The sequence below is a fragment of the Vigna umbellata genome, chromosome 1 (genome assembly GCF_029865625.1).
Source record: "Vigna umbellata cultivar VRB3 chromosome 1, Vumbellata_1.0, whole genome shotgun sequence".
In the NCBI taxonomy this organism is placed as follows: Eukaryota; Viridiplantae; Streptophyta; class Magnoliopsida; order Fabales; family Fabaceae; genus Vigna; species Vigna umbellata.
Genome location: NC_142165.1, coordinates 59,050,473 through 59,065,812, shown reverse-complemented (window position 1 = coordinate 59,065,812; position 15,340 = coordinate 59,050,473). Strand labels below are relative to the sequence as shown.

The 15,340-nt window shown below is 31.9% G+C and overlaps 1 protein-coding gene across 1 annotated transcript; it reads right to left on the bottom strand.

Annotated features, from left to right (window-relative positions):
- Positions 1 to 7,930: 7,930 nt before the first annotated feature.
- Positions 7,931 to 10,165, bottom strand: LOC148205898 (urease accessory protein G-like). The gene is made up of 6 exons (XM_088103927.1): positions 9,806 to 10,165; positions 9,672 to 9,732; positions 9,374 to 9,575; positions 8,970 to 9,091; positions 8,746 to 8,850; positions 7,931 to 8,168 (listed from the first exon to the last, which is right to left on the bottom strand). The coding sequence occupies exons 1-6, from the start codon at positions 10,072 to 10,074 to the stop codon at positions 8,085 to 8,087; spliced, it is 843 nt and encodes a 280-aa protein (XP_087960053.1). The 5' UTR covers positions 10,075 to 10,165; the 3' UTR covers positions 7,931 to 8,084.
- Positions 10,166 to 15,340: the final 5,175 nt, after the last annotated feature.

The following is a 15,340-nucleotide window of genomic DNA, read 5'->3' as shown; positions in this document are numbered from 1 at the left end:
TTCAATATTATTAGTTAACATTTTTTTATTATGTTATAGATGGTGATAAAAAGAATGTTTTAAGAGAAAAATATTATACATTTATCTATTCAAGAATCTAATATTACAAATGGGCAAGTGATACAAAAATTATCAATATTAAAAACTTATTTGTTCGCCTTTTGTGCTTGTTTTTGGATTACGCTGGGATTGTATGATATTTTTTTGGGTTAAATATGTTTTTAGTCCCTAAAATATTGGTCGTTTCTGGTTTTCGTCCCTCTTTCAAAGTAAGGTACAATTCGGTCCTCATTCTTTTTGAAACGTTCGTTTTATTTGGTCCTCATTTAGCAACAAATGAGGACTAAAACCAAAATTCCGAGGACTAAAACGAACGTTTCAAAAAGAATGAGGACCGAATTGTACCTTACTTTGAAAGAGGGACGAAAACGAGAAACGGCCAATAGTTTAGGGACTAAAAACATATTTAACCCTATTTTTTTTTATTTATTTTGAATTGTCTTTGGAGTTTAATATCATTTTAGAGTGAAACTTATTTATATTTGAATTAAAAAAAATTATAATTTTTTCATTTAAAAAAAACTTATAATAAAGTGAACTAGTGAGCCAACCCGATTAACCCACCAACCTGTGGTGGGTCAGACTAGGTTCGAATATTTTCAACATGCTAATAAGTGAATCGAGTTGGGTTGGTTCACTAAGTGACCAACCCTGGTGAGCGAGACGGGATGGAATTGAATTATCCATTTTGACAGCTTTTATATATATATATATATATATATATATATATATATATATATATATATATATATATATATATATATATATAAAATATGCTCCTAATACAATGTTGGTTATCCTACTTAACCACTTGTTAATTTATATTATTGTACTAGTTTTAAATTTGTGTATACATATGGATATTTTATATGTTTATTAAAGAATTAAACATATTTTTAGTTTTTAAATTTAAATATGAAGTTGGAATTTGTTTTTATTTTAAAAGAAAAGGTAATGGATAAGTTAGTTTATACATATTTATCTTATATTGGATAAAAATATTCGACTTAAAGTAGGTTCAAATAATAGAATAAAAAGTTTAAATAAAAAAACCGCGACAACCCGACCTTGTCCATGATTTAAATATAAAATCAAATATTTTCTTATTAATCATAATTTTTTCGCCACACTTCCATTCTTCAGAAGAAAATCCTACTTTCTCTGCATTTCCAACAACTCATGAACGAAGGCTTGTTGGAGAAGATGTGTAGAATCACTTTCTGTGTGGTTTCAAAATGGCTTATCGGAAATGCGAGGAATAATTTTTTGTTTGGTTTCGAAGAGGTCGGGTTCTTCCCGTAGAAGACTAAATTGTTAGAATTAATTCATATTAATCTAGTTAATTTGAAACAAATCATGTCTAAAAAAGGTAAAAATTATTTTGTAACAGATGATTATTCTATACATTGTACTTAATACAACATAAAGATAAAACCTTTGATGTGTTTTTAACATATAAAATAGAAGTAAAAAATCAATTAAATAAGAAAATTAAAATTAGATTAGATAGAGGTGGTGAATATGTATTATTTAATGAATTTTGTGTTAAAAGAACATATTATCCATGAAGTGACCACACCATATTCACCAGAGCCCCAAATGGAGTAGTTAAGAGAAACAATATAACTCTTAAGAAAATGATAAATGTTATGCTTATTAATTCTGGTGCACCTGATAACCTTTGGTGAGAAGCCTTACTTATTGCATATTTTTTACAAAACAGACCTCATAAGAAAACTGGTAAAACTCCTTATGAGTTGCGCAGAGGTTATCAACCTAACCTTAAATATCTAAGAGTGTGGATGTGCCTATCTAAGATGATGTTACCTGAAGGAAAAGGAAAATAGGCTCTAAAACCTCTTATTACATGTTCTTAGGCTATGCAGAACATAGTGTTGCCTATAGATTTCTAGTTCTTAAAAGTGATATGATTGAGCAAAACACTATAATGGAGACAAAAAATGTTGAGTTTTTTTAACATATTTTTCCCTTAAAAGTTAGTGAGACATCTAATCCTATTGATAATAATAATGATACCTTGAATGATGATTTGAGAAGAAGTAAAAGACAAAGAAAAGAAACTTCCTTTGGAGATGACTTTTATACCTATCTCATTGATAATGATTTAACTACCTTTGTAGAGGCTACTAGTGCTCCTGATGCGAAATAGAGAGAAAAGGCCATTAGGATTGAATTTGAATCAAGAAAAATAATACTTGGACTTTAGTAGACTTTCGTAAAGGAGAAAAACTCATTGGTTATAAGTGGATATTTAACAAAAAATATCACCCTGATGGATCCATAGAGAAGTATAAGGCAAGATTAGTAGCAAAAGGTTTTACTCAAAAACCCAACATAGATTACTTTGATACCTTTGTCCCTGTGACTAAGATTTCCTCCATTCGAATGTTGTTAGCTGTAACAATTATCCATAAACTAGTGATACACCAGATAGATGTTAAAACAACATTTCTGAATGGTGATTTGGAGGAAGAAATTTATATGCCTCAACCTGAAGGGTGTGTTGTACCTGGTCAAGAGAATAAGTATGCAAACTTTTAAATTTTTGTATGGGTTGAAACAAGCACTAAAACAATGGCGTGAAAAACTTGATAATGTATTGCTATGCGATGGATTTTCACTTAATGATGTTGATAAATGTGTGTACTCAAAATCTAAAAATGGTGATTGTGTCATTATATGTTTGTATGTGGATGACATGTTAATTTTTGGTACATGCAATGAGATTGTCGTTAGAAATGAATTATTTCTAAGATCAAATTTTGAAATGAAAGACATGAGTGAAGCCAATGTGATTTTAGATATTAGAATCATAAGGAAGGGAGATAGTATATTACTATCCCAAGAATAATACATTGAGAAACTGCTTAAGAAGTTTGAGTTTTATGACTATAAACTAGTGAATACCCCTTATGATGTTAATTTTAAATTAATGAAAAATAAAGGATAGTCTATTTTTTAGCCTCGGTATGCCTAGATAATTGGGAGCTTACTACATTTGATGAATTTTTCTAGACCTAATATTGCATACGCAGTAGGTAGACTGAGTAGATACACTTAGTGTCCAAATTAGGAACATTGGGATGCACTTACAAAATGGATTATGTCATTGAATATAATGGATTTCCCGCTACACTAGAAGGGTATAGTGATACTAACTGGATCTCTGATTCAGATGAGACAAAATTCACTAGTGGTTATGTATCACACTTAGGAGGTATAACTACATGGAGATCAGCCAGACAAACAATTATTTCTAGATGAACAATTTAATCTAAGTTTGTCGCTCTTGAGATCGCTAGTATAATGAGACTGAGTGGTTGAAAAAATTCTTAGCAAACATTCCACTAGGAATGAAACCAACCTCATCGGTGTCAATACACTATGATTGCCAATTGGAATGACTATAACTAAAATCAAGAATTACAATGGAAAAAATAGACATATACAATTGAGACACAATTTGGTGAAGCAGTTGCTAAAGAATGGAACTATTTCGATTGACTATGTTAAGTCAGAATGAAATCTAGCACACCCTCTGACAAAACCCTTAAGAAGACAAATGATATTAGAAACATCAAGGGGAATGAGACTTAAGCCATTTGCAAACAAACAAGTGATGGTAACCCAATCTTTGTGATTGGAGATCCTATGAATAAGGTTCATATGGGTAAAAACAAGTCACTCATTAGTTCTGATAGCACTAAATTGATTTTAATCAATTTTGTCCATTCCTATAGTGTGTGTGTGTGTGTGAAAGTGCTAGAGTGAGAGGTTAAACTTTGTCATTAAAATTTTATGTATGAAAGAATTTTAGCTTAAACAAAGTTTTTAATAACTTTCATATCCTTTGTGGGTGGTGTATGATTTACAGGCACTTGATGAAATCACCTATATGAGTGTCGAGTGGGGCCCTTGCATGGGGTCTTGATATGATCTCTAGAGCACTCATGAATACTGGGCACGCACATGACCTAATAACCTCAAACACACGTCAAGTATCTTTGGTTCATATAGCTTGTTATACTAACTACATTGTGTGTTAAGTTTCTTAATCTAAGACTAGTTTATATAGCTTGCTATACCAGCTCTGATGCATTACAACCTATGAAACCCACAATAAAAGTTTCTTATCTTCCTTTTAATCTTTATTTAACCATTATAATAAAGATTTGTACTATTGCTTTATATACAATCATTTTCCAAGTTTTCTATTTTCTTTCTTTTGCAATATGTGGGAGATCGTTGTAAAATAATATTTATTACAAAAGATACGTTGGTTTTGAATGGTGGCTAACCATTTTTTTTTCTCATTAAAGTTCATAAGTGCAATGCAACATCCAATTTTTGTTAGCAACGGTCATTTTGCATTCTTCCTAACTGTAAATAGAGCTCCTCCTTCATTCCAAAAAGAAGCACAAAACACCTTCCAATTTTTAGCTCTTCTTAATTTATTTGTTCTCTTCTTTCTTATTTTTAACTTTTATATCTTGGATATAAATTTTTTGAGAAGTTTTCATTATATCTTGAAGAACTTACGTAACACATCGTGGATAAATCCTTAAAAGACAACGAAACTATGTACCTTAAAAAATATTATTCGTGATTTTGTTAGTAATTCTATTGCAATAGTTACCTGGCCCGATCCATGGATGCATGTATGAAATCAAAAGTTTTATCATTCTTCCTCCCAGTCTACAAACCTGCAAATGAAAATCAACACTGGTAGCACATACATCATAATAGGTTCTACTAACCTCACCACTTTGTCTTCCTCGTCTCAGGAAAACAACCAAGCACTCTCCCTTCGCAGATAGCTTTCAACACTAGCAACCACTCTCCCTTTGCAGATAGCTTTCAACACTAGCAACCAATTTATTGTGCTTGTCATCCCTCAATAAATAGAACCACCTACCCACTAGCAACCGCATATGAAGTTCGTGTTCTGGTCAATGGTGCTTTCATAGCCATACCGCACTTTCACTCTGTCTATGTGCAGGAATCTTTGTTGTTCAATGGCTTTATGAAGCAAGGTAACATCAACTGAGGAAAGCACATGAATATTTTTGTAACCACGCCACAAGCCATACACTCTCGTGTATGAACAGTATTAAAAGTAAAAGCCTGACCACCATACATTTCTTTTTTTAATACACTGTTTGGAATCGGTTCTGGGTTAGTGCACTGTGTTACGAATCACTTATACATGGTTAATAGAAATACACGGATGGAATTTAACTAATAAGTGGAGGGCACACATGACTTTTCCATAACAATCTTCGCAAATCTCTTCGATGTTGCGAGTAACCAAAATCGACTAAATCCTGCAAATCCATCGTCGCTGATCCATCCTTTTCTTCTCAAACAAACAACACAAGGTTAGTAAATCATCGCCCGCATTTTCGCATAAACAGTGTTATCCGTTCATGCAAACACAAGCTAAAAGACAGTGAAACTCTGTACCTTAAAAAATATTATTCATGATTTTGTTAGTAATTCTACTGCAATAGTTACCTGGCCCGATCCATGGACGTATGTATGAAATCAAAAGTTTTATCATTAACCCTAATTTTGACGCCGCAGATCCATTCTTCAAAACAAAACCCTAAAAGCTAAAACTTGAAAATTGTTCTGCAAATCATTTCTGTATCACAGGTTCTGTCAACTCCAGGTTTATTTCTTCATCTACTGCAGGTTGCCTTTCTTGAAAAATCTTCAATTAATGTTCATTAACTTTGAAATTTCTACTCTTGTTCTCTTCCAATCACAAATTCCATGAGTGTTATTTCATCTTAATCCAAAAAATGCAGTTTACTCGGAGGCTTTGTTCTGGAAACTTCATCTTTAATTTCCATAGCACCATGAGGAGTAACATTTGGCTGAGAACAGCGTCATACTGAAAACTGCAGCAGTGAACGAAGAAAGATTGAGACAGCAGAGAAAACAGAAAAATAGTGAAACAATGAACTATGAGAAATGACTAGCTATATGCAATGCCTGGAATGTTCTACGTATAAAAAGAATCTAAAATTTAAAATCACGGAAAATCTCTACTAACTACTAGACAATACCACAAAAAGTCTTAGAATGTTCTGAATACTACAGGTAAGTGAAATACATCTCTAAAATCTAGAAAAATGGAAAAAGAATACTAAGAAAATAGCAAAGAGATAATAAATGGTGGAATTTTGAAAATTTGGAACCCCAGCCTCCTTTGGAAGTTGGCCAGCGGAATGAAAACACAATTTCTAACAACTTTGCAATTCACCAAGATCCATAGCAAAAGTAATGATCATTTCAAGTTTTTTCACCACCAACTTTCGGCAAAGCAGAATCTACTACTAATACATGCAATGTAAAGACTCTACAAACAAATATACACTAATAGAAGTTAGCACAATTTTTAATGAATTTTGCAAAGTCAGTTCAAGTAGTCAAAAGTGATATGGGCTAAAGCTAAAATGGAGTGGCTAAGCTGATTTGTTTTTCGGGCAGAAACTGGAAAGTGGAGACCTGGACAGAAACTAGAAATTCCGGCTACACTTTCCACAGTTGGCTGAGGGCAAGCGTCAGGGTAATGGTCATTTAAACTACATATTCAACATGTCTTCTGCACTGAGCATACTTGCTCTTTTATAGCTAACTGTCTGACCAACAAAGTTAGTTCGGTTATTTTATTTTCCAGCCTTTGGCCATCAAATTCTGTTGTAGAACTGGTCTTTACGTCATGCACATTTTTGCTTGTATTTCTAGAATCGAATTGCTGTGAGTTTTCAGCCATTTTGGATATCAAATACCTGGCAGCAGGGGTTTTATCCATGAGTGTGCCTCCACTAGCTGCATCTATCATACTCCTCTCTATTGGCAGCAGACCCTCATAAAAATATTGTATCAGTAGCTATTAACTAATATGATAGATAGAGCATGTGGAACACAACTTATTGAACCTCTCCTAGTAATCATACAAACTTTCTCTTTGAAGCTGTCTTATACCACTAATGTCATTCCTGATTGAGACAGTTCTTGAAGCAGGAAAATTTTATCCAGAAACCTCCTTTTCATCTCATTCCAAATGGTAATTTGGCGTAAGTTGAAGGTAAGCCAATCCTTTGCAATGTCAGAGAGAGAAAATGGGAAGGCCTTCATCTTGATCAGTTCTTCAGGCACTTCAGCTGGCTTCATGATTGAACACACCACAATTCCATCAGGTGTTTGTGAGGATCTTTTCCAGCCAGTCCATAAAATTTAGGTAACAAAGTTTGTGAGGATCTTTTCCAGCCAGTCCATAAAATTTAGGTAACAAATGTATTAGGCCTGATGTTAGTTCATAACTGATTGCGCCTTCCTGCTACGTACAAAGGTTTGCATCCAATATCTGGATTAGCCAACTCCTTCAAAGTTCTCTCCATTTTCAGCTACCTTTTCAAATTTAGATTGATCGGTTTTTTAGTTGGATGAAGTTGTATCTACGATCAGGTGATTCTCCTATTTTTAATTTTAAAATTGTGACTAGTTTTTAAGTTTCGGTAACAAATTTTTTAAATGTTAAAAATTATTGAATAAATTTTGGTAAATTTAAATTGCAAGATATTACAAAGAAATGCACAATATGATTAATAAATCAAAAATTATTTTCGACAACTTATCCTACACATTGATATTGTTTTAGTATATTATCGTGGTCTTCCTTCAAATTGTTGAATATATCTTCTTGTTCATTTCTTGGTTTATGGCCACAACCTATGTGGGTATATTTCTTTTTCATAATAAGTTTGTACATATATCTTATCTTGATGTTCAACTTCCATATTGTTTGACATTTGTGTAACTCTTAAACAACAACAATCCATTTCACAAGACAGTAACAAAGATTAATAGGTCCAAGCAGTAACATGTCGATGAAGTTATTATGGTAACATGCAGGAACAAGAATGTTCGGGAAGTTGTTTCTCAACATGCTATCAGAATATGCGACAAAAAGAAAACAATTTTAGAAAGACACGTTAATGAAGTTTATTCCCTGTCGTTGCTTCCCACGCCTGTAAGACATGATTCACAATTTCTTCTACTCCAACCTTATGCTTCACCTGCACGTACATTTGTAAATCAAGTTGAGAAGAAAAGAGGTGAAAAATTAAAGGATTGTTTGTAGTTCAAGATCATGATAAAGATGCAGTTGATAAAAAACAGTTTGATTAGGATGCTAGAAATTGGAAAGCTGAAAAAAAGAGTCTAGTGAGGGTTGATTAAGGTGCAGCTCACAACCAGTTTTGCTATTACTTCAATGCTAAAAGGAAGTGAATGATAATTGGGACCTGTATACAAATTTGCATTAGAACACGTGCATGATGTGGAGAACTAATTATTGGTGTAAGACAACAGGTCTCAGTTTGTTTAAGCAAGGGAAAAATGCAATAAAAAACCAAAGTCAAAAAGGTAAGTCTTGTAAACATTCTAACCTTAAAAAGAACATGTAAGAGAAAGCACAGAATTGCCAATAGAATGTTCACTGCTGTATATTTATTGTCACAAAGCATGCAAAAACTGGACACAGCAGGCCTAAGTGAAAAGCTGAAACTTGGATATACCATGGGGTTTAAGTGTATTACACCACAATTAAGATTTATAACACCATTGTTTCAATAAATGATGTTCTTAACTAACCTGTGCAAAGACAAATGGTCCTCCGTCTCTCATCCGCAAAGCATCCCGCTGCATGACTGCTAAATCAGCCCCAATTGCCGGAGCAAGGTCAGTCTTGTTTATCACCTGGAATAAAGTCCAACCAGTTCCACAATCATATTCTAAAATCTTGCAACAAGGATTGTATACAAGTATTGATGGATCTGTGACAAGAAAAGTGCAAGATCTTTGCAAATAGCACCTACAAGGAGATCGGCTTGTGTGATTCCAGGACCACCTTTCCTAGGAATTTTGTCACCACCAGATACATCTATTATGTAAATTATGTAGTCAGCCAATTCCCTGCTGAAATTGGCAGCCAGGTTATCTGCGGAAGAACGAAACTCAAGTGAATATCCAAATCTCTTGGGATCTAACTAAATTTAAAAATCAATCACATATCTAAGAACACACATAACTAATTCATACAAACAATCGTTTAGCTTGTTCAACATCTGGTTTAATGTAAAAATCATCCAAAACATGTTAACTAGATTCTAAATATAGCAACCAAAGATCATGTATTTATAAGAGTGAATAAACTTAATAACATGTGAGTAAACTTAATTAAATTGTAGTAATTGATTAAAAATTAGATAAAGAAAAATACCTCCCCCAGATTCACAAAGAAGTATATCTGCTTTGAAGAGGTTAGAAAGCTCCTCCAGAGGTCCAAGATTAATACTAATGTCTTCCCGAATGGCAGCATGTGGGCAGCCCCCAGTTTCCACAGCGCGTATCCTTTCTTCTGGAAGAGCTTTGTGCTTCACCAAGAACTCACCATCCTCTTTGGTGAATATATCATTAGTCACCTGAAACAAACAAGAAAGCAAAGCACATTTTTTAGGTTTTGCTTTAGTCAAATTAAGAGTAAAATTGGAAGACAGAGAGAAGGTGGAAAAACTCACAGCAGCGAGACTGTAGTTATCCCGAAGGAATTCACAAAGGGCCAACATGAGAGCTGTTTTCCTGCATTGCCATGAAAATGAAAAAGGGTTTAACTTTTGAAGGGTTCTGCATAGACAGAGAAAGAGAAACCCACCCAGTGCCGACAGGTCCACCAATTCCGACAGTGAAGGCTCTTTCGTTGAAATTCCTGTTAAGAGGAGGGGCTCTTCTGCTGAAGAAGCCAGGAGAGTAGATGGGTTCGTGAGAATGCGGCGCCAGACCATCATGGCTGTGGTACACCCTACCATCCTTGCCTACCCATGACTCCCCGTCTCCCTTTTGACCGTCATGATCATGTTCGTGATCGTGATCATGACCATGATCATGATGGTGGTGGTGGTGATGTTCGCCGTGAGAAGCCATTGAATGTGTCTGATGCTAACTGTCACTGTGATGGACTCTGGAAATAGAAAGAAAACCAAAGCACAAACCGCCTCCAATCCAAACACTAAGGTCTAGTCAAATATAGATTTTTTTTTCTTGTGTTTTTTATGGCTGCAATTTTCCTTTAAATTTTAAGATTTCTAATATTAGATTTTAGATCAAAATTATTTTTAAAAACCGGTTTTTAAATTTTGAATTTAATATTCTTTTACCATGTCACCGTATCTATGAAGTAATTCCAGTGATTTGTTTGATAAGATTTAAAAAGATTAATTGGATTTGCGACTGTTATCTTACCACCAGCAATATTAGTTTCAATTTTCTTAAATGAATATACAACTTACACTTCAAAAGAACAACTAAATTTAAAGAACTAAAATAGCTTTTAGAGAATTCTTTTTTAATCTTTGAAATTAGTGTTTAGAAATTGAAATTGTATTTTTCTAAATTTGAAAAATTAAAATATGACAATATTTCACTCTTTCTATATCATATTTATATTTTATAATTTTAAAACAAACATTAAAATAATGCATTTCAAACTAGAAAAATAGAAAAGGTGAAAAATTTATTGGACCAAAATAAAAATTTAATAAAAAGTATGGTTTATCCTATAAAAATTTTAACAATTAGTTCTCATTAATTTGCATAGTTAACTGTTGTAAAACATTACTTCCTAAGGTGAAAGAATAAAATACATTTTTTTTCACATTTAACTTATTTGTTTATATATTGAATTTTTTTATTATTTAATAGATTTTTATTTTCTATCTGACAGATATTTGGAGATAGATAATATCATGTCATATAAAAAAAATATTAATTAAAAACGCAAAGCAGATTTAAAATATGTATTGTGAAACTTTATATTCTTACAATTTTATAATTTAACTATACTTAATTGATATTAAATTAACATGTCAATTAGGTAGGTAGATTGACTCTGCCTTATCTTACTATAATTGTATAATTTAACTACACGCAAATAATATTAACCATACAATCTTATATAAATACATTATATTTCTTTAGTCTTATCTTATATATTATTAGATTGGTTATGGAAATTCACAATCACAAAATCAGATGAAAAAAATAATTAATTATTATAGAGTGGAAATTTAATTGTTATTTTTTGTACTATTGATGGAAAGTGATCGGTGATTGCTCGTGGTCGGTTTCAAAGCTCAAAGTCCAATGCTCAAACGTGAACACTGACATAGCTTGAATGAAGAAGAATACAAATCTAAACTTTGTTTTTCTTTTCTTCTTTAATTCATATTAACACACCCAATGCCACAGTTTTGTTTGTCATGGAAATCAAACTTAAACCATACATATAAATATCATAAAAACTATCTCCAATGTACTTTTGTTTGATAAAATACTTCAAGTTGATGCTAAACTTTGTTAATACAAACTTTTAATGCTAGTTTTAATTTTTTTATTTTATTTTGGTCGGTTTTATTTAGTGTAGTTCTAATTTTTGATAAATTTGGTTCAATTTAGTTTTTTTTTTTAATTTTTTTAAACATCATCTAAATTATTAAAGAAAAAATTAATTTAAAAAAATTGTGTGTATGAAGTCAATATTATGTGACGTGGTAATGTAAGTATCATATGTTAAGTCAATATCAATATTACGTATGAGTGTCATATATTCAATTTCGTCCCAATTTTTATTAATTTTGTTCAATTTAGTCTCAAATTTTATTAATGTTGTTCGATTCATTCCTAATTTTAAATTTTGGAAGGAAAAATCTTCACTATTTGTAAATGAAAACTTCTTCATTATTTTTAGGCTTAATAGCTTATTTTGTCCCCAGTTACGGTGAGTTGTGTCAATTAGGCTCATCCTTTCAAAAAAGTTTCAATTGCATCTCTACTTGGTAAAATTTGTTTCAATCAAGTCTCTACGGTTAAATACTCAGAAACGGTGTTAAATTTTTTTCTCTCTCTTCTGCTTTTTTTTGCAAAGCAGTTTGTCACTACTTTTTCCTCTGCAGCTCTAGATAAAGTGATACATAAGTTCCACTCTATTGTCTCTACACACCAACATTTGTCTCTCACCAAGCCCTATGCAGTTCCACTTTGTTGTGCCCACCTCCAACCCAATTCCCCGCACCTCGCTTATCAGCTTCTCGTTGCAGAATTGTTCTCCGTGCACCGACCAAGTAATCATGGGGACGCCACAACTTAGTATCCACGGTGGAATTCCACCTGCAATGGCTCAAGAATGCTCCAATGGCATGGTGGTTCAGGATAACCAACTATGGAGCCCACCCCCTGATAACCATCCCTTTCTCTGCATTCCTCTCTTCAAACCCCTCGGGCATCCACTTCTCCTTCTCTTCCTCACTCTCCTCCTTCCCTTTCTTCTCCGGCACCACCCATATGAACCCATGGCCCGACGCTTCAATCCCGCATGCAATCTCTTAAAGTTGTTTATCCGGGAAATGACAAAGGCTCCCAAAGCATATGTACACTATAACACGCGCAAGGCATGACAGTAATGAAGTGGGTGAATCGGTTGCACATAGTGGCCGAGTGTCTCTGATGTTGCACCGAACGACAGAGTGTCATGCCGAGAGGAAGGACCGAACGACAGAGTGTCAAGCCAAAAGGAAGGAAGGGGAATTTTGCACCGAATGGTAGAGGACCGTTGCATGTGAGAGGAGGGAGAATATAAAATTACGTGATTTCATTCTGGAATGAGTAACTTGTGATATGGTTTCTCTCTCTGCAATTACCTTCTCTCTGATCATTCTTCTCTGATTAAAAATATTAGCGTTAAAGAAACTAAAATATTTTTTAAATAGAGATCAAAATCAAATTCATTCCAAATTTCTCAGATTAAAAACATCAATTAAACACTTTCTTTCCGACACAAGAGAGATAAAAATAAAAATATACAATAAAATAAGTAATATAATAGAGTGAAATAGATAAAAATTGATAATAAATGAAAAATAAAAGCACTAAAGACCTTGTGTACAAAGCAATCATTTGATGATTAATTTTATTTTTAAATATTCAGATGTTAAATGATAAAGAAAAAATAATTTTTTTACGGAAATGAATTGATACTTTCTAAAGGGTGAAGTAATGGAATAATTCACCAACCTATATATAATATATTATATTTTGTATCACTTTACCTAGAGGAAAAAGCACTGACAAGCTGCTTTGCACATAAAAGCAGAAGAGAGAAAAACAAAATTTAACACCGTTTGTGAGTATTTAACGGAAGGAACTTGATTGAGGCAAATTTTATCAAGTATGGATGCAATTGACACTTTTTTAAAAGGAGGGACCTAATTGACACAATTCACCATAATTGGGGACAAAATAAACTATTAAGCCTTATTTTTAAAATTAAAAGCAAAGTTTTCATTATTTTTATAATTAGAAGGAAAATTCTTCATTATTTTTAAAATGGGAAGGAAATTTTTTCATTATTTTTAAATTAGAAGAAAAATTCCTCATTATTTTTAGGTTTAATTGCTTATTTGGTACCCAAATTCAGTGGTTAGTATCAGTTTCATGCTCCTTTTAAAAAAGGCTCAATTTCGTCACCACTTGCACCAAAAAAATAGAATCTGTTAAATTGATAGAAACATAATTTAATGTTTGATAATGTGACAAAGAAGTCTGCACTTTTTTCTCTCTCCTATGCTCTTCCTACAATGCGCCTAAAAATAACAGATACACTACCCCTAATGCTAATGTACTTTGCATTGACAAAGTATCAAATTATGATATAAGCATATAATTTAAACTTTTGTGATACTTTTTATATTGATTTTATGTTAGTAAAATATATATTATATTAAAAGATATTTAGGGATTGAGAAAATAAATAATAATGGTTTTAAATTTATGGTTCAATTCTAAATAGAATTAATGTGGAAAATAATTTATAGGTTTAGAAAGTCAATATGTATGAAAAAATTTAAATAGTAGATTTTTTAAAAAATACAAAGGATAGAGTATGTGCAAAAATATAGAGTAGGCTTTCTAAAAATACAAAAGAAAAACTATGAAAAATATGTAGGGTAGACTCGTTAAACATGCAAATCAATGCATGGACATATTGATCTAATATGTAATGTTAGAGTCATTTAATTCATCCATTGATAGACTCGTCAAATATATATCTCTAGATTCGTATAATCAATGTATGTTTAGGCTCGTCTAATATGTATTACAAGACTCGTTTAATCAATGACTGGGCAAACTTCTCAAATGTTAATAGACTCATTTAATTTGTGTATGAATAAACTTGTCTAATGTATATTGTTAGACTTATCTAACAAGTTTATAGACAGATTTGTCTAATGTTTTTTGTTAAATTCATTTAATCTGTGTATGGAATGAGTCATTTAATCAATTAATGGACACAATAATCTAATGTGTATTAATAGACTCGTCTAATTTATGTATGGATAGTCTTTTCTAATGTGCATTGTTAGACTCATCTAATCAATATATGAATGACTCATGTAATATGTACTAATAAACTAGTCTAATCAATGCATCAAAAGATTCATTGAAAGTTTTTTGCTATACTAATCTAATCAATTAATTCCTAGACTCATATAATAACTTTTGTTATACTCGTCTAATCAACATATGGACTAATTTTTCTAATACTTTTTGTTATACTCATTTAATTAATGTATGAACATTCTCGTCTAATATGTATTATTAAACTCATGTAATGTTTTTTATTATACTTGTATAATCAATGAGTGGACAAACTCATCTATATTTTTAGATCCGTCTAATTATTTCACTATACTTATCTAATTATTGTTTGAATAGACTTGTCTGATGAGTATTGCAAAATTCAACTAATCAGTGAATGAGCACAATAATCTAATGTGTATTAATAGACTCTTCTAATATGTGTATAAATAAACTTGCCTAATGTATATTGTTAAAGTTGTCTAATCAATATATGAATGACTCATTTAATGTATATTACAAGACTCATCTAATCAATACATTGACATACTTGTCTAATTTTTTTCTTTACTCATCTAATCAATGCATTCATAGACTTGTCTGTAATTTTTGTTATATTTATCTAATTAACATATTAAATGACTTGTCTAATATTTTTTTGTTATATTCGTCTAATAACTATGTGGACATTCTCATCGAATATGTATTGTTAGACTCGTATAATTGTTTTGCTATATTCTTCTAATCAGTGTATGGAAAGACTTGTATAGTGTGTATT

Bases quoted from the DNA above. Each gene is read 5' to 3' on its own strand.
- LOC148205898 (XM_088103927.1), bottom strand. From the start codon at position 10,074: ATGGCTTCTCACGGCGAACATCACCACCACCACCATCATGATCATGGT. The intron at 9,733-9,805 runs GTGGGTTTCTCT...ATGGCAATGCAG, and splicing joins GGTGGACCTGTCGGCACTGG to GAAAACAGCTCTCATGTTGG. The intron at 9,092-9,373 runs GTATTTTTCTTT...GTTCTTCCGCAG, and splicing joins TCTTTGTGAATCTGGGGGAG to ATAACCTGGCTGCCAATTTC.